At 47.6% G+C, this 25764-nt stretch overlaps 1 protein-coding gene and 1 long non-coding RNA gene across 2 annotated transcripts in view; one reads left to right on the plus strand and one right to left on the minus strand.

Annotated features, from left to right (window-relative positions):
- LOC307205137 overlaps positions 1–25764 on the minus strand; it is an 854388-nt gene that overhangs the window by 246929 nt on the left and 581695 nt on the right. The window lies entirely within an intron of this gene.
- On the plus strand, positions 79–16203 carry TBX3 (T-box transcription factor 3). Its single transcript, XM_079956662.1, has 7 exons — positions 79–476; positions 2262–2529; positions 3950–4096; positions 7377–7453; positions 9466–9623; positions 11878–12590; positions 14798–16203. The coding sequence occupies exons 1-7, from the start codon at positions 82–84 to the stop codon at positions 15233–15235; spliced, it is 2196 nt and encodes a 731-aa protein (XP_079812788.1). The 5' UTR covers positions 79–81; the 3' UTR covers positions 15236–16203.

Genomic DNA, 25764 nt, shown 5'->3' on the forward strand with positions numbered 1-25764 from the left:
ACGATGAGCTCGTAAGGGCCGCGCGCTCCAGGATCCAGGACTGCGTCCGGGCAGGCCGCTGGGAGCGAGGCAAGCTGTTGGATGAATCTCTCCATGAGAGAGCCCGTGATTCCTGGGACCAGCATGGCTTACCACCCTTTCCTACCTCACCGGGCGCCGGACTTCGCCATGAGCGCCGTCTTGGGTCACCAGCCGCCTTTCTTCCCGGCTCTGGCGTTGCCCCCCAACGGGGCCGCCGCCCTCTCTCTGCCGGGGGCTCTGGCCAAGCCCATCATGGATCAGTTAGTCGGGGCGACGGAATCCGGGATGCCTTTCTCGTCTCTGGGACACCAAGCCGCGGCTCACCTGAGGCCTTTGAAAACCTTGGAGCCGGAGGAAGAGGTGGAGGACGACCCCAAAGTCCACCTGGAAGCCAAGGAACTCTGGGATCAGTTCCACAAGCGGGGCACCGAGATGGTAATCACCAAGTCAGGAAGGTAAGGGAGATTTGCTCCTGGGCTATGGGAAACGATTGGGGGGGGGATTCTTCTCCGTCTCGCCTCCCCCACCTCCGCACATACCCGCCAACCCATTTCTCTCAAGCTGATTTCCAAGCAAACCAATCGTTTCCACTTGCAAACAAGAAAATAAAAAGCTTAATATGGAATTAGGAAAATATCCAGAAAGCGACAGCTGACCGTGTGTGCTTGCAAAAGCCTTCACCCAACCTCTGAAGGACAATGGGAATACTGTGTGTGTACAATCTATGCAATGCATATAGCGATAGATAGATAGAAGATAGATACATACATAGATGATAGATAGATAGATAGATAGATAGATAGATAGATAGATAGATAGATAGATAGACAGATATCTGCATCCAGGAATCGTGCACACACGCGCAACACTTTATCTGTGCACACCAAAGAGAGAACTGACCGCAGTGTTCGTGGGATATGTGCAATCATATAAAACTGGGCAGAATTTTGCACAGGGAATCTTTTAATAAAAAATGCAATAGCTCCCTTCGTTGCTTTGTTATGTCTGTAATTTCCTGCACTTTTTGCTGGGCAGCCAGACCCGTTGGAATGAATGGGGCTTACTTCCAGGCAAAAACATACCCAGACGTAAAAGCAGACTTTATCCTGCTCAGACTTTCTTTAGCAGTTAAGTCTTTCCACGCTCGAAGCAGATCCAGCCTAGTTACTTCCAAGCAAATCTATTCGGAGGTGGAACTCTTCGACTGGATTTTTAAAAGCACATTTGAACCCTCACCCCCGAAAATAACATTGCTCTTCTGTAAATGTGGATATTTTGAACCCAGGATTTCAACTGCTAGAGAAATCCAGGTGTAGGGCCCGATATTTGTGGAGCAAGTGAAAATACTCTAGCACTGGACTTGATAATAAAACAGGTTTGGAATGAAGGGCTTCCTTACCCCGTAAAAAGTTTGTAAGCTGTACTTAAAACTTATTTAAGAGCTAAATGGCAGATTATGTATTTTCCCTAAACGTCCGCTCACAAATTACGAATAGTCGTAATTTCTATAGAAACAATTGCCATTATTTCATTCCAACGCAGAAAGTGAAAATTTAACCCTGATGCAGAGTCCTCAGGTTCATATTTACGATGCCAGGTTCATTTTAAACTGCTTTAAAAAAAAATAATAATCAAGTCCCCAAGACGGCTGAAAAAAAAGTAAGGAGACTTTGGATCTGTGGCCAAAGTTTCCCCCCCAAGAAGGCTTATCTACTGTTTGCTTTCTTATTTGGGCAGCTACTTTGTAAGGAGGCTTTGCAGACTTCAACAGCTCGCTACAACAAAATCACACGTCTTTGCAATATGGAAATCAATTTAAGGATTTGGGGAAGGGGTGGCAACCATCTTCCAAGCTCTCCAGTATCGTTGGCCTTGGACTATTGTTTCACGCTAAATACTACGGATCTGCGTCTCCCTCCATGCTCAAACCAAAGGAGATTATTTTGAGATTATTATTATTATTATTATTATTATTATTTTAAAAAGAATTAAAATGGAATATCCACAAAGGATTCCTATTATCATTTTTATTTTGCACAATAGCAACCAGTCGAGAGAATCTGAGAGTACAGTTCCTTGCTAATGTTGGGGGTGGGTGGAGATACTTTTACACAAGAATATGCGGCTGAGTGATACGCTACGACGACTCTCTCTTTTTAAAAATACATATATTTATATATTTTAATATAAGTAAAATCTTTGCCTTCTTTGTTTTGTGCTCTGTCTGTCTCTGTCTCTAGGAGAATGTTTCCACCCTTTAAAGTGAGGTGTACTGGCCTGGATAAGAAGGCCAAATATATTTTGTTGATGGACATAGTGGCGGCTGACGATTGTAGATATAAATTCCACAATTCCCGGTGGATGGTGGCCGGGAAAGCCGACCCTGAAATGCCAAAGAGAATGTATATCCACCCAGATAGCCCGGCGACCGGAGAACAGTGGATGTCTAAAGTCGTGACTTTCCACAAACTTAAACTGACTAATAACATTTCGGACAAACACGGATTTGTGAGTGATTTTTAATTTATTCCCCCCTGTAAGGTAACCTCCTGGTTCTTTAAACGCCGCCCCCGCTTACAAACACCACGCGTTTAAAACAAAGCAAAACATATATTTGCAAGGTGGAGAGATCAGCTTAGATCGACCCTCGGTCACGCTGCAGGGATTGGTGGGTGGGAAACCTATTCGCTAAAAAAGCTTTGCAGAGGCCCAAAGAGACTGACGTTTGATTTCGATCCCTTCCAGATTTCTAAAGGAAGGGAGGGGGGCGAGAAATGACTTCATATTTGGGCACTTTGGTCGAGCTGCTTATAATAATATCATAATTGGTTTCTGTGTGCATGTGTTTCAGGGAGGGAAAACGGGGAGGAATCGCAGGATGAGGGTAATCGTTCCCTTTCCAATGTTATAAATCTAATTAGGAAACTTCCGGGGCAAAAAATATATTCTGCACTCTTGCTCCGATTCAGCTCTAAATGGGCAGGATCCGAAATCTAGTTAAATCGCAGGGAGGGGGAGTAGGGGAAAAAAGCAGCTTAACTCCAGCAAATCTGGGGTTTGTTTTATAACTTTTCTAGGGCAAAACTGATTTAAGAGCCAGACAGTTTCAGAATTGGGGGGGGGGTGGAGGACACAGGGTGCAGATAAAAAATAGGAAGGTGGAGGAGAGACGAGGAAGAAAGGATGACAGGAAATAAATACACCTCCCCACCACCAGAAAAAACCCACCCCAAACCACTCAAATTAAAATAAATTTCTTTGGGATTCCAGCCGGATTTTATCCCTCTCCTAACCGATTTAGACCCATGTTTAAGCTCGGGTCGCTTTACAGTGTTATTATTATTTCCTTTCCTCCATTCACATCCCTGTCTGTGTACAGATAGGAAAGTGAACTTTCGGGCAAGGCAGCTCCTCCAGCGAAGTGCAGAAAATGAGGTCATTCCTTCTGGCGAGGTTTTATTGGGAAGGAAAAAGGAAGAAACGGGGAGATCCTCGTTTCAGCTTGGCTGGCCTTGGCTGATCTTCCTGAAAAGCCTTAGCTCTCGCTCTCTCTCTCTCTCCCCCCCCCCCCCAACCCTTGGCCCGCTTGGAGCTCGCTCAGAAAACCACTCCGCTCCCTCGCGCTTCCTTTACATCTCCTCGCCAGTCAACTAATGACCCGGGCTTAGCTCTCTCTCCTACTGGGTTGGAAGACAATTATTATGATTGGTAGTATTATTTTAAAGCAAAATATTTCCAAGCAACGGTGGTTCTAGATGTGTAGAAGAAGAAAGAACAAAGAAAGAAAGAAAGAAAGAAAGAGGGCGGCTAGGATTTGGAGGCCTAAATTCAGGCTTTGCTGATGTTCCTCTTTTCGTTTTCACTGAGTCTGGATGTGCCTGCTTGTCTGTCTGTCTGTCTCTGACCCCTACCCCTCCCGCACCCGCAGACCATCTTGAACTCCATGCACAAGTACCAGCCTCGGTTCCACATCGTCCGGGCCAATGATATTCTGAAACTGCCTTACAGCACCTTCCGCACTTATGTTTTCCCCGAGACAGAATTCATTGCGGTGACTGCGTATCAGAACGATAAGGTAAGAAAGAGTCGCTGTGGAATGCATTTAAGTGAATGAGGTGGAGCGGTGGGTAGGGGGTGGCGAGAGAGATGGGTGATCTTGAGCCTCTGATCGTTATCTGATTTGGCATTAATGGCTTAGGAAAAAAAATGGGCCTTGTCTCCTAGCGCCCCCCTCCCCCCAATATCACTTTGACCACTTCAGAAAGAAAGTTAAAAGAAGGAATTAAAATTGTTCTAATTTTCGATATTCGGTGTATCCAGAGAAAACTAGTAAGAGATGGTGGTGAGGAAAATAGATGTGTTTGTAGTGTGAGAGAAAGAGAGGGAGGTAAAAAAGATATCCGACTTTCTCTTTTGGTGTGCAAATGTGATTTTTGAGGAAACAGAACCCTAATCAGACCATACATTAGTTTACTTAAAAATACAACAACGACAGGGGCAACCAGGCCCCCAAATGTAGGTCTGGTTCATATTATCCACCCCCCCCCACTTTATACTGCGGTGTTTTTATTAATAGTTTTGGAGTAGGGTTGGTTTTTTTAAGGGGCAGGGGAAAGAAATACGCTTTTAGCACCTAGCAGCGTTTAATAAGAAGGACATGGCCCATCCTGATTTGAGGATGCGGTGGGAAGAGAGGTGTAGTTGTTAAAGATACCCTATCTTCAATTATCACCAGGCGTCCTGTTTGCGGGAGGCCGCCCTGCCCACCAAAGTGGTCTAACTGGGAGCTTGGCACGGTCTAAATTTATGGTAATGAATTCAAGGCGAAGGACCCGGGAGACTTCGACTAGCCAGCCTTAGTTTCATTTCATTTTTATTTTTTTTCCCCTCGCTGTAAATTAGTACTTTTGGTATTTGGATTCCCAAACTCGAGTGCGGTGGTTTATGGAGCTTTGGCAGCGCTGCAAGATGGAAACCCCAGTGTGTACTTTGAAAGTGTGTGTGTGCGCGCTCGCGCTTAATTCTCCTGGCGGAGCTCCTTGGACAGTTTAGCTCTCCTGAAATCAATGTGGCTCGTGCCTGAACTCAGGATCGCGGTGGAAGTTGGCAGGATATGGTGTTGGACGAAAGCGTGTGCTTTGGAGATGGGAGGGAGAGGGATCCGATGCCGTGTTTCTGCTCCTGTTGGGAAATCGAGGCTTGGCTTGAGGAGGCCCCACGAAGAAGTCAAACGTGCTAGGGACTAGCCGCTTAACAGAACTTTTGTTTGATACGATCGCCGTGGTGTGTTGGGGAGGGAGAGACAAAGGAGGCTCGCTCTCCTCCGGGGCGAGCGGATCTCGCTTGACTGAATTAGCCCCGTGCTCGGCCCGCGGAAACCTTTCTCGTCCCTATCCGAGAGAGAAGCCCCTTGTCCGACTGCACTGCAATGGCGTGTGAAAGCGGTGTTGTAATGGAGCCAAAGGCACCCGCTTTCCTGGCGTTATCTCGAGCGATCTCTTGCAAGAGGTCAGAGAACCCGCATTCCAGCGCTCACCTAGGCGGCCCCCGTCGCCTTCATTAAGCACTTTCTGAGCAATTGGAAGGTAATTGATTGACTCCCTGACATGGGTCCCTTTCTTGCGTTTTGCTCCTGTTTTTTAATCGATGTGGGAACAGATCCCAGGGCCTGGCCAAAGGAGTCAGGGGAGGTGTGTGTGAAATCTCTCTGTATGTGTGTGTGTGTGTGTGTGTGTGAGAGAGAGAGAGAGAGAGAGAGAGAGAGAGAGAGAGGAGGGACAGTGAGATTCATATTACACACATGTAATATTTTATATTATGTTATTATATAGCATATAATATTGTATACATATGGCATGCACTGTGGCACCCCTGCCCCCCAACTCAAAACGTCTCTGCACTTCTGTAGAAAACTGATAAGGCGAAGGAATCCTATGCATGTTTAATCCTTAGCATGTCCCACTGTGCTCAGTGGGTATCCCTTCAAACTAAGGGTGCAGAGGATTGTAGCCTAAACTTAGAAAGGGGAGAGCGTGAGATCAAAACTTTGGGCTCATCTTCCCACCCAAAGGGACAGCCCAGTATCTCCTGCTTTAAAAGAGGTGGCGGCAATGATTTCAAAAATTAAGCAGGTGCCGAACTTTGTGCACCCAGTGATTTCTTTGAAAGCCGAAAGCGCTGGACATGGGCCGGATCCTTGAAGGGAGAAAAGGGCATTGCAGTCTTGAAAAGGAAAGGAAAAAGCAACAACGTGCAGATGTTGTTGATTTCCTCCCATCCATCCTTTTAAGAGTTTGCAGAGGTGAGGGGGAGCAACATGCCTGTAATATGTTTGCATAGTATTTATTCAGAGCTCGGCCCCCCCCCTCAACCTCCAGCACTGTGTGCACGCACACACACACACACACGCACACACAAGCACGTGGCCCGTGGACAGTAATTACATAAAGTATTTTATTATAGCAAGCGGGTGACCACCATTCCTTTGCGGTTTAATTATGGCAGGTAAAGAGTTGAAACTGAAACATAACTTTAATGGATAGCCAGGGCGGCACGTTCCACTCATTCCTCCGCCAGGCTTCCCCCCTCAACACACACACACACACACTAAGGCTGAGGCAACCAGCCGCTGCAATTGGACTGGCAGAGGTGCATGAAAATGGTTTTTCATGCTGGGGGGGGGGTAGCCCTAGGATCCTGGGCTCTTGGCCATAACAATGTCACATGGTCAGTTTGTGGGTCTTCTGCTAAGGGTGTTACTTGGGGCTTTTGGAAAGAAACTTTGAGGTATAGTTTGGGATGAAAGCTGTCTACGCCCCCCCTCCATTATTCCCCTTGCTTTGAGTAAGGGCATGCACAGGAGAAACACTCCGCCTGGGTTGGACTATGAAATTAGAGGTTCAATAGGCTGGAACAGAACCTTTATTTTCTATGCTTGGATTACACCCTTCCTCCATTCAGGGTTTCACCACCTCAGAAAGCTGCCTTATTTATAGAGTCAGACCGTTGCTCCAGCCACCTCAGTGTTGTCTACACTGACTGGCAGCTGCTCTCCAGGGTTTCAGGCAGGGAGTCCCGGGGATTGAACCTGGGACCTTCTGCATGCAAAGCAGTTGTTCTCCCACTGAACTAAGGCATTTCGCTTTGATCCTTGCGTGGTGTAAATTGCACCGAGAGCTGGTTACTTACTAACGGAGTTTTCTCCTAGTTTTAGGACCAGGATCTGTCCCTGCACCTTTCCCAGTGCCCCAACCATTACACCATGCCCCCCTGAAAATCTGGATCCATTTCGAGATTCTGTTCTTACGCATTTTTTCATTTCTTTTTTTCTCCTTTCTTTTTAAATGTAAAAATAGATAACTCAGTTAAAGATTGACAACAACCCGTTTGCCAAAGGCTTTCGAGACACAGGGAATGGGAGGCGAGAGAAAAGGTAAGGGGGGCTGTCGCAGTAGAGTGTGGGGTGTCTGTCCAACTTGCTATTAGCGTGTTCAGTCTGGTTTTGAAAGGCTCCTGTTGTAGGGTCTGTTCAAGGATCTTTAAAACACACAACTCTCATTGGGATGAGTGTTGGTGGAGGGAGGGAGGGTTCCTAGCCTTAGTGGAATCTTTTTTTAGAAAGTGATATTTGTAAACGCCCAAAGGTGTGTTCACTGCCACCCAAGGGAGACGTACACAGCTTAGGACACGTGTTTGCCATTGTTGAAATGTGGAACACAAGAGGCTGTGAAGAGGGAGTGGCTGGCAGTAGTTTACCCAAAGCCATATTCTAATGAGACGTTGCACTAACCTGATCCTGCATGCATTTAAATTGAAGTAAGCCTTGAGTTCCTTCCAAGGGGTGTTTTAACAGCAGGTAGTGTCAGTGAAGAGGAAAACAAGCATCTCTTAGCCTTTCTTAGAGTTAAAGGAGCTTTCCTGTGTGTGTTATCTTTGCACAATACACATTCAGGGCAAGGTAATTGGGTGTGGATATTTGTTTTGGAAGGCAGTCTTCAAAGGCAAATATTTCTATGTTTTGAGCAATGAGCAAAAAAAGTCAAGTTAAAAAAAAAATTCCCCTAAAATCTGCAGTGACCCAGCCTGTATTTTGAAGCCCCTTTTAAGACCTCCTTATTTAAAATTCCTGCTTTCAATTTTAAAACCAATTGCTTCATTTCGACTTGAAAGGTGCCCAGTATTTAATTTTGATTTTACAGATACTCATACATTTAGGGAGCAGGGAGAGAGCTGGCTCCTGCAAGCATTATTCATAATTCCTCTCTTCAAAATAAAAATAAACTGAACAATAACTTCCTAGTAGCCATTAAAAAGCCAAATATCCCAGGAATAGTCCAGCAACTTGGAACAGCTGATCACTGCTGGACTATGGTTGCCCAAAACTCACCCAACCCAGCTCAACTCTTCATTTAGTCACAGATTTGCTCTGCCTCCACCCCGCAAGAACCCATTTTTCACTCTTCCCAAACTCTGAGGAGATCAGCTGCCCCCTATCAGATGTTTAGTTTCTCTTAGCATTTGTGGATTTCTGAGATTACATCTAGACATGAAGAAGAATATTAATATCATATTGAGGTTGTCCTTGCCATGTTCTGATGGCAACTCATTCAAGTTCTTCCCTTCAAAGTTCTACCTAAACACTTCCCCTTGGAAAAGGAATGGGCTTCCTTCCAAAAGAGCTGTCTTTGGCTTCCAGAATCCCAGCTCCAAACCCGAAACCTGAAATTAGCTGACTCCTAGAGAAACCCACCTTCTTTCCACTGAACTGACGCCAAAGGCCCTTTGATCTTCAGAAAGGCCTGTTGACCTTTGGGGGCATCTTCCGAAGTAAATAACACTGCAGTCCGCAAAGCCCCTTTCTTAAAACAGGCTGACTTGCCTAGAAACCCTTTGCGACTCTAGTGCCAGGCCAGTAGGCTGGGCAAGCCTGGCTTCGATGATAAGCATATCCGCAGGGATCACAACAATATTTATTTACAGTGGTGCCCCGCAAGACGAATGCCTCGCAAGACGAAAAACTCGCTAGACGAAAGGGTTTTCCGTTTTTCGAGGTGCTTCGCAAGACAAATTTCCCTATGGGCTTGCTTCACAAGACGAAAACATCTTGCGGGTTTGCTTCCTTTTTCATAAAACCGTTAATACCCGGGGAATCCGCACTCCGCAAGATGAAAAAATCGCAAGATAAAGCAACTCGCGGAACGAATTAATTTCGTCTTGCGAGGCACCACTGTATTTTATTTTTAAAATCCTGTTTGATTCCATTGGACGTCTTTCCTCGTCCATTGGCCTGAATGGGGCACCAGCTGGTTTTTTCTTTTGTAAACAGTCTTTTGCGGTGCCAGCTGATTTGATTTAGAGATGGTATTATGGTCTGGAGCGTGTGGTATGTGTTCGAGAGTTTCCTCCCTTCTCCAGCGACTTTTAAACCAACCAACTTTTCTCCAGGAAGCAACTGACCCTCCAGTCCATGCGAGTGTATGATGAGAGGCAGAAGAAAGAAAATGGGACGTCGGACGAGTCCTCAAGTGAGCAGACAGCTTTCAAATGCTTTGCCCAGTCAACCTCCCCTGCAGTATCAACTGTGGGCACATCTAATCTCAAAGGTGAGGTAGCTCCCTACTTGCCTTTGCCCCTTCACTCCCTGTGCACCCCCCCATTTTCCCTTCCCCCTCCTTTCTATTTCTCGGTTATTACCATTTCTGGGGGGGGCGGGGTTGGTGGGGGGAGGCAGCATTTGAAGGGAGTTTGGCTGAAGATCAGCCTCCGGTTGGAAAGAGGGGGAAAAAAAGTTTCGAAAAATAAAATAAACCCAATTTTGAAACTGCTCCAGACATTTTTAAATAGGAGGCGGGGGGAAATACTTTTCTCCTTTCCACCCTGTATCTATATTTCTTCTGTGGTTTGAACAGAGTCAGCCAACACTGACTAAAGCTTCGGAGCAAAGGCAGACCACAGGGCAAAAGTTCAAAACTGCAACCAGTCCATTCATAACCATATTGGAATTTCTGAATAAGGCCGGGGGGTGGGGTGGGGGGTGGAACCCTGCAACCAATCCATTCATGCACATATTGGAATTTCTTATTAAGGTGGAGGGGAAACCCCCTGCAACCAATCCATTCAAAACCACACTGGGATTTAGCAATAAGGGAAAAGACAGACAAAAAAAATTTCCATTAAAAAAATAGATTTCCTATGCTTTTGAGGACAACGCTTCGTCAGACTCAATGTGTTGTAGCAGTTAGATTACTTGACTGGAATCTGGGATTCCAGGGCACTACTATACCCCCCCCCCTCGCTCAGCCAGGAAGTTTGCTGGGTGACCATGGACCAGTCACTTTCTCTCAGCCTAGCCTGCCTCACAGGGTTGTTGTTGTGGGGATGAAATGGGGAGGGGGGAGTGAATCGCATGCGTCACCTTGAACTGCCTGGAGAAAATGTGGGAAATTAATGTCATAAATTGTACATGCGTCTTTAAGATGCCACAAGGCTCTTTGAAGCTTTGGGTTCAAGATACTAATATAGCTAGCTCACTAAAAGATTTTACAAAAAGGCTCCTTTTGTTTTCCTGACTCTAAAGGAGAACAGGCAGGAGGAAGGCACAGCCTGGGTCAAATTATCTCTCCTGTTCTCCCTTCATTCCATAAACCTATGGGCTGTAGTGGGAGTTAAGCGACTTCCAAGGAATCCTACATTTGCATGTGTACATAAAAGTCTTCAAGTTACTTTAGGTGGCCCATCTTATCCCCACTTTGGTGGAAGGAAGCCCCATTGAATTAAATCGGATGTCCTGAGTAGTGTTCCAGATGGTGCGCTGGTCTTCTCAAGCAAGCATGCGTAGGATTGCAGCCTTAAAAACACATACTTTTGAAAGCCCTGGACTTTGCCATGCTCTTGTCAGATGGAATGCACCCTTTTTTCCTTTTTAACCCCCTCATTTGTTACCAAAAAAATTGCTTGAACTTTGGTTCTGCCCTGTGAAAGCAGAAAACAAATGGCAGGGGATTTCAAGCTCATGTAAGCAGGCCCTGTGTCTGAGGCTAGAGAGAAGCCAGACCCTAAACGTTTAACTTTCCCTTGCGTTGGGAAGGAGGCGAGATGTTCCAACAGAGCACAGAAGAGGGGAATAAAAACCTGGGAGAAATAAAAGCTGGGGAATTAATATGATCCACCTCTTACTCCCAAGCCTCTCCTTTCCTCTCTCCCTCATCCACTTCAGTTGGACGTTTATTGTGGAAACAAGGAGATAAAGTGAGCCTAGATACCAGACAGGAGGGGGAATAGGCTTACTTGCGTGTATCAACCTAACATTTGGGAAGCTCAGCTCCAAACAAGTCTGTTTGAATTCGTCTACTAGTCCTTCTTTCAGAGGCGGTAAACATGATGGAACGCTTCACCAAGGGGTGGGGAAGGAAGAAGGAATTCCACCGAATAAAAAAATGTTTAGGTTAGGGGAACAGGCAAGGCTAGAACCGTGATAGGCTACTTTTCTACCTGCAGAGATCCCCCCCCCCCCTTGTAAGATGGTGGACTGAACTGAAGTCAACTGGTGATAGCTCAGCTAAAGTCTTTAGGAACAGTAGGCCAATATATATAAGATTTAGAGGGGTGGAGGATGTATATTCCAGGCAAGACAGAAGGCTGGCAGGGTAAGTGTGCTTGTGTGTATGTATTTGTGTATGTGTATACACACGCTCTTGGAATTAGTATTTTATTTGCATTGAGCTGTGCCTCCAAAACGAGAGGGGTTCAGCTCCAAGAAGTGCGACCTGGACCTCCCAGGGGAGGGGCGCCTGGCTGAGCAACGGCTCCAACGTATTTGCTCTCCGACTGACCCTCTCCCTTCTTTCCGGCCCCCAGATCTGTGTCCCAGCGAGGGGGAAAGCGACACGGAAAGCAAAGACGACCCCTCGGAGGCCAACGACTCCTCCGGAAAGATCTCCACCACCACGGCTGCCATTGCCACCAACAGCAGCTCCTCGGGCTCCGGAGGAGGAGGAGGAGACCCACGGGAGAAGAGCAGCCCCTCCAAAGTGACCCTCTTCCCCCCGGACTCGGCAGGCGGCAGAGGCAGCCGGGAGAGCGCCCCCAAGGCTCCCGCAGACTCAGCTCGGCACAGCCCGGCCACCATTTCCTCCAGCACCCGGGGCCTCGGCGGGGAGGAGGTGAAAAGCCCCTCGAGGGAGGACTGCAGGGGCCTGGCCAAGGAGCCCTTCGCCCCGCTGACGGTCCAGACGGACAGCGCTGCCCACCTCGCCCACCAGGGCCACTTGTCCAGCCTGGCGTTCTCCCATGGCCTGGCCGGGGGGCAGCAGTTCTTCAACCCGCTGAGCAACGGGCACCCTCTGCTCCTCCACCCCAGCCAGTTCGCCATGGGCGGCGCCTTCTCCAGCATGGCCGGGATGGGCCCCCTGCTGGCTACAGTCTCCGGGGCTTCGGCAGGAGTTACCGGGCTGGACAATACGGTGATGGCCACGGCGGCGGCTCAGGGATTATCCGGAGCGTCAGCGGCGGCTGCAGCGGCGGCGGCGGCTTTACCTTTTCATCTGCAACAGCACGTCCTGGCCTCGCAGGTAAATTATTGCGGTGGATATGTAGAATTTTATTTTATTTTTCGCCCGGGTGTGAGTTCTCCCCTCACTAAGGCAGAAGCTATTTGGGAATCTATTGAGGCAGATCATTACCCGGGAGTTCCCTTTTCTCCCCGCCCCGCCCCCATTCTTTATCTTGTCCATTGGAGCCAAGTCCTAGGAGCCGAGGGGTCTTACCCCCCCCCCAATAAAATATTTGAGGGCGCCTCCCGAAAGTTGATAGGCACTACCATTCAAATGGTGTCCGTGCGCGGCGTCATATGATCTATTATGCGGGGCAGGGCTTACTTGCCCCCATGGGCGTAGCCAGGATTTATTTTTTTGAGGGGGGCGCTTTATGTTCGGGGGCAGAACCAAATTATCAGCAACACAATTGGTCAGTTAGTTAAGTATTTTTTATTTACTTACTTGATTGGGGAGGCAACTGCCCCCCTTCAGCCCATGGCTACTCCCATGCCCTCCCCCGTATTTTATTCAAGTTGGCACCCCCGGTCTTGTTCCAACAATTCTCTAATGGATTTCAGGCGAAGGGTCGTAGCTGGGCGGTAGAGCATCGGGTTTGCATGCGCAAGACTTTAGGTTCCATTCCTGCATCTCCGGATAGCGCTGCCTGAACTCTTGAAACCGCTGCCAATTAGGGTAGGTAGTATTGATGTAGGTGCTCCAATGGTCTAACTAAGGAGGCCTGCATTTCTCAGTGGCAGAGCGTCTGCAGAAAGTCCCGGGTTCAATTCCTAGTTTGTGAAGGTAGGGCCAGGAAGTATACTCCGCCCGAAGTTCTGGAGAGCAGCTGCCAGTCCGTGTAGACAATAGGGAGCTAGATGGACTAAGGGTCTGGCTCTGCCTAAGACAACTCCCTGTGTTCCATTTCTCCTGCGATGGTGGTCCTAAGGAGTGAGCTAGAGGAAGATTATTGTGTGTGTCTGTTTTAGCAGACTTTTCGGTGACATGTTTAAAAGAGTTCAGATGGATTCTTTATTCGCAGAAGAGAGAAAAGTATGCAAGCATGCCCTGTCACTCCCACGTTCCCACTCACTGCTAAAACCATATAGACCGGAGCCATTTCACATCAGACCTTTTAAAGCTTCGGCTTTCAAATTCTGCGCGTGTGTGCGCGTTCCTGGAGTTTCTTTTTAAGGGTATTATTATTATTATTATTATATTTATTTCCCTCTTTTTAAATAACCTCTAAGGAACTCCGGGCAGCCTAGGTGGGTTATTCTATTCCATCCTCACAACAACCCTGTGAGGAAGGAGACAGAGGGAGAGAGCTGCAAGTTCAGCCCGTGAATATTATGACCGAGAGAGGGGATTTGAGTGCAGCTCTGCTCTGACAAAGGCCGGTATCAGAGGGAAAGCGAGGTGCTTCGTTTACTGACTATATTTAAAGGGGTTTTTTGTTTCATTTCAACACTCTCAGGTGCACGCAAACGCCCTAGCTCTCTCCCCAACACAAACGGGCTCTCTCTCTCACACACTTAAACTGAAGCTCAACAGGCGTTCGTCAGGATGAGGGAAAAGGGCATACAGTATAGGGAATCGACGACAGAACATCCACCTATACAAGGGTTCTCTGGAGCTCTTGAATAGGACAGGCTCGCTCGCTCCGACCACATTTTACAAGCTAAAGAGTTTTTGACTCGCTTGAAAGCGATGCCAACATTTCCTTTCCCAAAAGGCGTTTTGTCCGAGAGAGAGGGAAGGAGAGCGCAGAGGCTTTTCTCTCCACACCCCCCTCCCCGCCGCCGTCTCTTTCCTCTCGAGGTGTTGACTCCCGCGGTTGGAATGGCAGCTGAGGGTGCTCAGCACCTTGAGAAGACAGATGATTGAAATGGGATATTTTTAAAAAATGGAGCTCCAGCTTGGCTCTGGGCCCTCGCGCTTCGAACTGCTGGTCCCGGCGCCAGGGAATGAAACAGCGCTTGGCTAAGAACCGCGTCTCGGAGGCTCTCCGGGGCTGGTTACTGCGTTTTCCCACGTGCATGGCGGCGTGGGGGAAGGGACACACACACAGACACCTCCCTAACCCTTCCTAACAGAACCTCGCTTTCCGTCGTCGCCTAGGAGAAGCTGCCCGGTTGGTATTTGTTATGTGTTTGGGCGCATGTGTTTCCTTGCCTGTTTTCTTGCGCCAACGTATATACATTTAACTGTGCCAACTACTGACCCGGCCGCTGCTTCTCTTGCAGGGCTTGGCAATGTCCCCCTTCGGAAGCCTTTTCCCTTACCCGTACACCTACATGGCAGCCGCGGCCGCCGCCTCGACAGCAGCCACCAGCTCCGTCCACCGCCACCCGTTCCTCAGCGCGGTGCGCCCTCGCCTGCGCTACAGCCCTTACTCCATCCCGGTGCCCTTACCGGACAGCAGCAGCCTTCTCACCACAGCCCTGCCCTCCATGGTCGGCGGGGCGGAAGGCAAAGCGGGCGCCTTGGCATCCAGCCCGGCCTCGGGAGCCTTGGACTCCGGCTCCGAGCTGAACAGCCGCTCTTCCACCCTCTCCTCCGGCTCGGCCGTCTCGCTGTCGCCCAAGGTTGACAAGGAAGCCACCAGCGAGCTGCAGAACATCCAGCGTCTAGTGAGTGGCTTGGAATCGAAAGGCGACAGAGCCCGGAGTGGGTCGCCCTAGAGGTGGGGAGAGGAGGAAGGTCCCCTCGCAGAAAAACCTCTCCATCCCCCACAGTCTCTAGGCTAGGGACCTCTCTTTTCCCTTCCCTCCCCCATTTCTCTGGCCGCCTGCTAGAACTCGCCACTGCCTCTCCCACCTCTGGGTGGGACTGACCAGGCAAGGTTTTGTCCTGGAGGTTGCAGGGGGCGGGCGGGGAGAGACGAGCCTGGAGGCCGCTAACCGGACAGAGGGGGGAGAGAGGTCGCTCTTGGAAGCTGCTATTGTGAACCAGACTGTGGTGTCCACTGGAGGGGCGGTGGTGCGCACGTGGGGTCAGCGGATCCTGGGGAGAGGTGACCCCCATGGCCTCCCTCCCTTGTTTGTTTCTACCCCTGTCGACACACAACAAACGGAGATGAAAGGAGAAGACACGGAGGAGTGATTCCCGGTGTGTCCCGCCCCCCTTGCTCCCCTTCAAACGGAGAAATGACTTTTTGCATATCAGTTCAAGCCTGACCACGGCCCATGTCAATCTTTGTTAAAAGAGGGGCGTGTCCCTTTAATACTCGAGTGACGTCTGTCAGCCTCTGTAAGGCTCTGTTTGCATGTTCCATTCTAAGCCTCATTATTTTGGAGTTTTTTTTTTAATTAAAAAAAAAATGCTTGCTTAAGTTCCAAGGGACTTTTTTTTAACCCTCCCCCTCCCCCACGTTTATTCTCCACTTCTTCCCTTAGGAACAATTTAAAATGTAGTTGGAAAGATGAGAATTTTTTTTAAAGGGCCGTAATTTCCTTGAAGCGGTTCCCCACTCCCTCCCCCCCCTTTACTGTATATGCAATAACAAGGTTTATAAACATAATAAGGAAGAAAAAAGAAAGGAAGAAAGAAGTGGACACTATGGATAAAGTATTTATGTAATTGATGGATAACTTGTAAATAAGTGGCATATGAGTACTCGAAATTAAAAAATTAATTTATTGATATTGTACATATGTCTGTAAATAAGGCCTGACGCTGTCTTCTTTTATCGTTTTCTTTCTCTCTCCAGTTGCTTTCATTTAACATAAAATTAAATAAAATCCCTTGAAGAGAATTTAAAACGTATTAAGATAGCAGGAGTCCCTCAGCGAAGTATATATATAGTGTTTACATTTGTCATATTTTATTTGGATTCATTATGTCACCGGGGACATAATTTTAGTTGTTTATTTACCGGGGATAGAATGCAAACGGCAAAAATAAAATAAATTTTAGGGCTGGATCCACCGGGAGAGGGAGGGGAAGGAAAGATTGTACAGTAGTGGGACTGCTGGGCTCTCTCTTCCTTCTAAAACTGGAAGCGCCGTCTGTAGAAATGGTTGAATAAGTACGTTAATTAATCACCAAAGCACTTCTGAGGCGGGTTTGTAAAAAGAGATAGCGGGAGGGCTGGAATTCTTGCCCAATTTAAAAAGCAAATATCCAGATCGATTCCTCCCTCTCTTCCTCAGTTACCAGATATATTACCGCCACTATTCCAAACGAGTTTTTATTTTTCTCGTGCTAAATGTTGCCTTTGCTTAGAGGGAGTCCACATCGCCATGCTATGGCTACAAAGTCTGGTTCCAAGAGCTGGGCAAACGAATATATATACTGTATATAGTTGAAAAGTTCTTAAGGATTTCCTCCCCAGTAATTCCCCCTCCCTTCTATAAGGAAACAAAGCCTCTTCCAGAAGAAGAAGAAGAAGAGTAGTTTGGATTTGATATCCCGCCTTTCACTCCCTTTCAGGAGTCTCAAAGCGGCTAACATTCTCCTTTCCCTTCCTCCCCCACAACAAACACTCTGTGAGGTGAGTGGGGCTGAGAGACTTCAGAGAAGTGTGACTGACCCAAAGTCACCCAGCAGCTGCATGTGGAGGAGCGGTTCCCCAGATTAGGAGACTACCGCTCTTAACCACTACACCACACTGGCTCTCAGTCGAATATCAATTTTGTGTGTGTGTGTTGAAATCCTTAGGCCTCCGGTTATATGCCTGGGGAGTCTTTGGTTTGGTTTATAAATAACTTAGCGATTTCTTTCAGGGCATTTCTTGACTCAGAATGGCAAAAGTCCGAGAATGGAAACTCTGTAGGATTCCCCCACCCCTTTACTGGGGAAATTATATAAATAAATTCCCGAGGAGAGTGTCTTTCTCGCTTTAAAAAAAAAAAAAGTTTGAAGGACAGCTTTTAAAATTAATAATAATTTGAAAGGTGAATTACTTCCCAGTTAAGATTGTAAATACTCTTACTTGAGAGGCGCAAGTTTTCTTCAAAAGAACTTGACTTCCAGCCTAGTCCTATATTTCGATCCTATTATTACATACTTGCCCGGGAGTAAGTCCCATTGAGTTCAATGGGCCTTCTTTCAGAGTAGACCCGTATGTGCGGCTGAACCTTGGAAACTGCAGAGGATGATATGAGTCTCTTCATCGCAGCGTTGGAAAATAAATATAGTTGGGACTGAAAAGTCAAGTGCCTCCTCTTGTTTAATTGTTTGGTCTAAAAGTCTTGTAGAATAAATAGAGAAGAGCTTGGGTGTGTGAGAGAAAGGGAGAAACACCGTTAAAATGGAAACAGTAATAAATAAATAAATGGGAGTCTAGGAGGGAAGGGCGGAGAATCAACAAAACTTCAAACTTTTCCCCGGGTATCCAAATCGCGCCTGTATTTATGATTTGGGGCAATGTTTATAGAACGCCCAAGAGCCGCCAATGGAAGCAGCGAAGTCGTGGTTCAGTCGCTGATGCAGTTCTAAGCGACCCTCGCGAAGCCTTTGAAGGTCAGCTTGTGAATGGACGGGCAGATAAGACCGCTCAAGACCGCCGCTCTGTGAGCTCGCCAGCCCCTCAGCAGCCCGCCTTGATAAATTGTTGTTTTTAAGACTAGCGCGGAGAGTCTCTCCACGCCGTCGCCCGTGCGTTTCAACGTGAGCCAGCTGTAAATATTATAAAAGTTCACTTCCACTCTCTATCCTGTTACGTCGCCTCCACTCCCCCATCCTTTCCCCAGCCCTCTCGGAATTGTGTCACTTGGAGATAAACACCAGCCCGGTTGGTGAAAGTTGAATATATACAGAAGGATCTCCATTAACGGCCCCCTCGCTCTCAGCCCCAACGCCCCCCAGTCTCCGAATGGGTGTGTTTCCTCCCCAAATCTTTTATAGCACTTGATTTTTTTGGCTCTGGGGTTTTAAAGAGTGGATTGTGTGTGGTGAGGTATTGATCGTTGTCCCTTAATAATAAGAATAAGAATAAGAATAAGAATAATAAGAATAAGAATAAGTTCGAAGTTTATGTACCTCGCTTTTTGATCACATCCTCGGTCCCTTCGGGAGTTTCAGGGAGGGAGCATGTAAGCGACTGGATCTCGACGAGAGAGCCTCGGCTAGGCAAATATTTGTTTCTTTCTAACTCCTGGGGGATCTGTGCCCCTGTCCTTTGCTGTTGGGATTAATTCCCTGAAGAAGATGGCGAATGGAGATCGTCGAAAGCTGTAACCCAATGCACAATTACCTGGGAATCAGCCCCAACGGAACAGAGGGGGGATTAGCTATCAAGTAAACATACATAAGATGTCTAGAGGTGTATACAGTGAGCAACAACCGACAGAACAGCCTTGCGGCACTTTGAAGACCAGATTTCCTGTGGCAAACGCTACTGGGGACAACAGACCGCTTTCTCAGATGCGTGAGGGGTATGGTTTGTAAGGTCGCCTTGTCTGCGCGCTTACTTCCAAGTAAACATGCATGGATAGGCGCACTCAGTTTACGAATCCAGTTTCATTCTCATCTGAAGGCTGCAGTCCTCAACTCGCTTCCGAGGTAGTAGCAATCCCATTGAAAACAGCCAGTTACTCTTTTTTTTAATAATGTTTTTAATATCCAGAAACCTCAACAAACTAAACCTCCGCAGCTACAGCCTTCTTTGGCGAGAAATTGACAAAGACCTCAATAAATGGAACAAAACGCAACTTCACCCTCTCACGCAAAATAGCCAGAGTTACTTTTGAATAAACCTGTTTTAGGAGCGCCGCACATACACGCACACATAAACGCGCAGCAGAGCTTCAGTCTCAGACGCGGGAGAAGTGCATTAGGGTGCGTATCTAAAGCACCCCCAAATTCTGTTCAAAGGGGGACTAGCGTCAGATTGCTGGGCGTTCTTTAAATGATGGGCAAATGGCGATAGATCTAGTGGAATATAGGCAGCTTGCGGAATCTTGGATCCGTCTGCTGCGCGTGAAGAAGGGTCGGAGATCAAACCAGAATGGATTCCATGAGACCAGTCGCCCCCCTTGGCGAAGGCACGACCATCCCTTTCTCCACGTCCATCAGCTCTCTTGACGTCTATCTCATTTATTTGAAGACTGCGAACCGCCAGGAGCCGAGCTGGTATGTAGCTACCGCTCTCCTGGGTTCCTATGTCTGCTATTGACTAAGAGAGTCTTCAATTCCTTGATTGGGAAGGGGACGAGAAAACTCCGAGAGGCACGCCGTGGTCATCCAAACTGTCTCTGGTCGTAAATCTAACCCCTTGCTCTCTCGCCTCGAAAAGCAAGTTCTTCCACCTCCTCCCGGGAAAAACACGGGGAAAGTTGCAAAACACCCTCACGCCACTGCGTTTTCGAAAGAACTCGGCAGCAAACTGAGGCGGTTCTTGCCGATAAATGGGTACAGCACGTGCCTGGGATTCTTGGCCCCCTACGAACTAAAACTCGCTTCTGTACTTTACTCGTGGGGGGCATGTGAAATAGGGGCTCGCCAAAAAAGGAGATCTTTCGCAGAAGCCCGCAGAAGGCGACTGTCTCTATGCCACCTTGCTATCAACAGAATTTCTGTTTTCCAAGTTGATGCTGGATCTATGGACCCGTGCGAGCTTTCAGGGGGATTTGCGATCCTACAGTAACACAATAAAGCTGTTATTCTTTGCATACTTACCTGGAAGTGTACTTCCCACGAAACACGGGGGTTACTTCTGCGCAGACATGTACACGACGGCGCTGTAAATCAATTTCTTTCTTTTTTTTCAAAGGCAAAAGCATAAGCAAAGAACGTGAAAACAACAGAGTTTTTTTAAAACTGAAGGTGCTGCGATTCTCCTTGAAATTAGGCAATCGCATTGCGACCTGATGGCATGTGCCACCTCTGAATATTTACTCGGAAGTAAAGCTCACTGATTCTGAGGTCAGACTGCAGGTGACTGCATCTTTAAAACTGCCTGATTATTTGCGTGTGTGTAAGTGTAATCTCAGAAACACAACTTTTTTTTTTTTAAGAGGAGAAAAAGAAAACGAGTCTTGCGGCACCTTAGACACCAGATAGCTACAGAAATTGAAAAAAAAAAGAGGCCACAAGACAAGACCTTCCAACAAAATGCTACTCATTTTGTGTTTAAGGAGCCTTCCTCTGCAGTAAGTGTGCACAGGCTATACTATATTTTTGTAGCAACACACTAACATGGCAGGTAGGTCTGGAAGGTATATCAGCGAGGTACATCATCAAAAGGCTGGCTTCCAGACCAAGCTCTCCTGAAGGGCCAGAACCAGCGTCAGCGTTCAGGTGAAGCCTAATGTCTGCTTTCCCCCTATAAGAACAAAACAACCGATTATTGTCAAATCTCTTCCTGTAAGGCAGGGAGAATTGGGGGAAGCTTCCACTACAGGGTAGTTCTTCCCTGAGAACTGAAGCAGGAGCAGTCTAGTGTAGTGGCTAGTCATTTGGGCTAGGACTGAGGATCAGTGTGATCGAATGTCCGCTCAGCCATGAAGCTCACTGAGGACCATGGTTCTAGTTACAGGTAGGTAGCCGTGCTGGTCCGCTGTTGTCGAAACAAACAGACAAAAAAAAAATTCCTTCCAGGAATATTCCAGAGACCAACTAAGTTATTGGTATGAGCTTTCGTGTGCATGCACCACGGGCGTAGCCAGGGGAGCAGCTGCCCCCCAATCAAGTACATAAATAAAAACACTTAACTAACTGTCCAATTGTGTCGGTTCTGCCCCCTCCCCAAAACATAAAGCCTGCTACTCCCTAAAATAAATCCTGGCTAGGCCCATGCTGGGGATCTTTGACCAACCATGTCTTTTCAGCCTAATCTACCTCACAGAGTTGTTGTGGGAGGGAGTAGAATTATTTAACGCCACATGGAAAAAAGTGGGGAATGAATAAGTGAGTATATAAATACAGGTACAGCCCAGGCACGTTTTCGCCGCCTCAGTAAGATTTAGCCTCCTGCCTAGTACATTGCTGAGCTGAAACTGAAATCGTAAGGCTGTGCTATCTCTCAGACAGGAGGGGATGGAATTGCACAGTGAATTCCTAGCGATGCCTCGGGCTTTGCGGAAGGGCTAAAACCTCAGACGAAACTGAACCCCAAAGCTGGCCATGGATTTATAACACACACACACTTACACGTGCAAATAATATGGAGGGATTTGAGGTCTATGATTTGGGGGAGCAAAAGGTTTCGCAAACTGCCCCGGAAGAGAGAAAATTAGATGCGGAAATTGCTATCAGCATTTGTGGCCTGCATATTTTATTTGTGAAGGACTTCCTTCTTCCGCCGAAACACACAAATACTGTATACTTCGTGCAAACTCTGTAAAAGCAGCCTCGGGGCTCTCTGGGAGATGGCTGGTCGAGTTTAATGCTTTTGGAAAGAAAGGAAAAAGATGGGCAACGTTAAGGCCAGAACTCTGTCCGTATACAATATATAGAGCAGCGTTAATGAGTAACTCTTGTGGCGCTTGTTGTGGGAGATAAACAGCAAGCAATCGCTGTGGATTATCCTGTCTATTGCTCACCTGGCGCCTCGGCTGATATCTCCAGAGATTTTATGGCTCTGCAAGCCGAGGCAAGGCAGCAACAGAGGCGCCGGGCCCGGACGTTCCGTAGGGACGGAGCGCCACCTATCGGCGGAAGCGGGGAACGAACAAGGACAATGATAATCTCTCCTCCCCCTTTCACAAGAACATAGGAAATCGTCTTATACCGAGTCAGACCATTGGTCCATCTGCTCAGCATTGTCGATACTGATTTGCAGCTCCTCTCCAGGGTTTCAGGCAAGAGATTTCTCCCAGCTTTACCTGGAGACGCCGGGGATTGAACCTGTGGCCGCCTGCGTGCAAGGCAAATACTTTGCCACTGAGCTACCGCCTTTCCCCTTTCACTTTTGTTCCATCGCAGTCTTAATTTCAAAGAGGAGGCTCGTGGCGCCTTTAAAGCACCCTGAGATGATTCTGGCACAAAGATTTTGTGGACCCAACTGGTGAGAAACATCTAAGGAAGTGGGTTCTCTGGATCATGTTTTATATTTATTTTTAAATACCATAATAAATGTTTTCATCTTTAGAACGTATCAAGACTTCCTCGACTCCTCCCCCCCCTTACTTGAGACAGAATTGACAGCTCAGTCCTGCTAGCCGAGCTGACTCATAAGACAGCCACACCTTGCTTAACGTGGTTTATAGTGGGCAAGGAATTTGTCACTGATTTCTGTGCGGACTTGTAAAAATTTAAACGAATAGAACATTTTAAAACAAATGAACAACCCCCCTTCACGCACACCTAATTTGAAGAAGGAAGAAAAGAGAGCTCAGGAACTGAAATAATTTACGGGTTGCGTCTAAATCCTACTCAGAGTAGACCCACTGAAGATAATAGACTTAAGTTAGTCAGGCCCAACAATTACGATGGAGTAGGGCTACAAAAGCTGAGGCTCCAATACTTCCGCCACCTCATGAGAAGAGAAGACTCCCTGGAAAAGACCCTGATGTTGGGAAAGATGGAGGGTACAAGGAGAAGGGGACGACAGAGGACAAGATGGTTGGACAGTGTTCTCGAAGCTACCAGCATGAGTTTGATCAAACTGCGGGATGCAGTGGAAGACAGGAGTGCCTGGCGTGCTCTGGTCCATGGGGTCACGAAGAGTCGGACACGAGTAAACGACTAAACAACAACATACCCCACATTTGTAAGATCAAGGTGGCTTACATTATTCCACCCCCTCCTTACGTATTTTAATCCCCACAAGAACAACAACCTCGTGAGCAGGTTAGGTAGAAAAGTGTGCGGCTGGATCAAGAAGCTTTGTAGTAGAGTCGGGATTCGAACTCTACACCCCCAGACCCTAATCCGACACTGTAACAACCAGTACAACCGCACTGGCTCAGTTGCCTGACCCAGTAAAAGGCAGCTCCGATGTGTCAGCAATGCACGTTGCCCAGTCAATTTAAGACAAGGATCTGGGCGTGTTCAAATCCGACTTTGTGGCATGTGGCCGGCGGTGCTGTAACCTTCGGCAGATGACGGCCAAAGATGATCTCACCACCCCACTCAATATACCATGCATCTCCACCAGAAGTGTGATGTAAGAACCGAAAGTGAAGCCCTCCGTACCATCTGGAAGGCACACACAAGCGATCAAACTCACCCAGGATAGGAGCATAGCTGCCAACGTTTCCCTTTTTTTAAGGGAAATCCCCTTATTCCTAATAGGATTCCTCGCAAGAAAAGGAAAAAGTTGACAGCTATGGATAGGAGCACCACGTTTATCTCAGAATCCTCATCGTCCCAGCATGTGCTTCTGGGCGGTCCGGTCCAACTGTGGAGGCAGAACACAGCGAGGGTGTGTTTGTTAGTAGCCATCGACAGCCGTCTACTGGATAGCTGTGCGGCGGTGCCAACTTGAATAAAATATTAGGGTGGGGAGGTAAGCCCCGCCCTGCAGAATCGATCACTTGGCACGGGTCACACACACCATTGGAATGGCAACGACCATCAACTGGGGGGGGGCAGCCCGCTCAAATATTTCATTGGGGAGGGCGAAGACCCTTCGGCTCCAAGGAGTTGTCTCCTATGCCTCTGTGAACTTGTCTAATCCTCTTTTAAAGCTTTCCGAATTGGTGGCCTCTTGTGGGAGTGAGTTCCATAGTTTAACTGCGATGTGGGACTTCCTTTTACCCGTCCTAAACCTTTCAACATTCTTCTTCTTCGGGTGCCATCCCAGTTCTAGTGTTAGGGTGGGGGGACGTATCTCTATCCGCTTTCTCCATTCCAGGCAATATTCCATATCCGTAAACTTCTATGTATGGAAGTGAGAGCTGGACCATCAAGAAGGCTGATCGCAGAAGAATTGATGCTTTTGAATTATGGTGCTGGAGGAGACTCTTGAGAGTCCCATGAACTGCAAGAAGATCAAACCGATCCATTCTGAAGGAAATCAGCCCTGAGTGCTCACTGGAAGGACAGATCGTGAAGCTGAGGCTACAATACTTTGGCCACCTCATGAGAAGAGAAGACTCCCTGGAAAAGACCCTGATGTTGGGAAAGATGGAGGGCACAAGGAGAAGGGGACGACAGAGGACGAGATGGTTGGACAGTGTTCTCGAAGCTACAAACACGAGCCTGACCAAACTGCGGGAGGCGGTGGAAGACAGGAGTGCGTGGCGTGCTCTGGTCCACGGGGTCACGAAGAGTCGGACACGACTAAACAACAAAAACTTCTATCATACGCGCTCTTACGCGCTTTGGTCGCGATCTCTCGGTATCGATAGGACGTAAGGCGTTCTGTTGATGCTTAGAAGCAGTCTATGGGATGGAGGTGCCTTGCCACAGAAGAAATGCAATGGACTGGGGTAAATGCCAGGGCAGACGAAGGCTTTTGAATGCCAAATTGATGGAAATGGCACGAGGGGAAGAGTGCTGCTGCGGCGCCCACTTTCTGCTCGTGGGTTTCCCAGAGAGGAGCATCTGCTTGTAACGTAAGGAATGGAAGTCTAGCTTCGTGTTGCAGAGGTTTGCTCTGGTATAGCAGGCAGAATGTAAACGAGAGTTTGCACAACTATTTCCGAACCCGAGTTGATTCATTCAGACGGGAATGAGTGAAGTATTGCAATAAATTTATTGGGCAGTAGTCAGCTAAGCTTTACTCACCGTAGACCTACTTAGACAATGTGCGCTGATTTCCATGGGTCTGCTCTGAACTCAGGTTGAATACCATCCACTGTCATATACCACCCACTCCTCGTATACTATTGATATTGCTATGATATGATGATGATTTATTATTTATACTTGGATTGCCGGAGCGGAAAAATGAAACAAAAGCGGTTTTCCATCATAACGTAAATAAAATAAAAGCGTGGTTTAAAAGCAGGTCCGACAACCAGTCTGCCCGATTCCACTCGGAAATTAGGATACTAGAATAAACTTAGGGTCCTAAACGCGCTGCTCAGAAGACTGTGTTGTGTTTTGCATTATTGAATGGCAGGTATCAGTAGGATCGCAGGTGGTTAGGAATTTGGGACCTCACTGAGGAATAAAGGCAGAAATCGCTATTTCCACCTTACGCAGCCTAATTCCCTCTCTCTTTACGCAGGCAGAAGTCAGTCTCAATAAATTCAGTTGTCCCCCCCCCCCGCCCCATTCCCATAGCTGTCAACGTTTCCCTTTTTATTAAGGGAAATTCCCTTATTCCGAATAGGATTCCTCGCAAGAAAAGGGAAACGTTGACAGCTATGCCCATTCC

Source organism: Podarcis cretensis, assembly GCF_951804945.1.
Source record: "Podarcis cretensis genome assembly, chromosome: 16".
NCBI lineage: Eukaryota > Metazoa > Chordata > Lepidosauria > Squamata > Lacertidae > Podarcis > Podarcis cretensis.

What these genes read in the sequence shown, in the direction of transcription:
- TBX3 (XM_079956662.1), top strand. Translation starts at nt 82, where the DNA reads ATGAATCTCTCCATGAGAGAGCCCGTGATTCCTGGGACCAGCATGGCT. An exon ending in TTTCGGACAAACACGGATTT is followed by an intron (nt 2,530 to 3,949) that starts GTGAGTGATTTT and finishes CCGCACCCGCAG; the next exon opens with ACCATCTTGAACTCCATGCA. An exon ending in AGCACGTCCTGGCCTCGCAG is followed by an intron (nt 12,591 to 14,797) that starts GTAAATTATTGC and finishes CTTCTCTTGCAG; the next exon opens with GGCTTGGCAATGTCCCCCTT.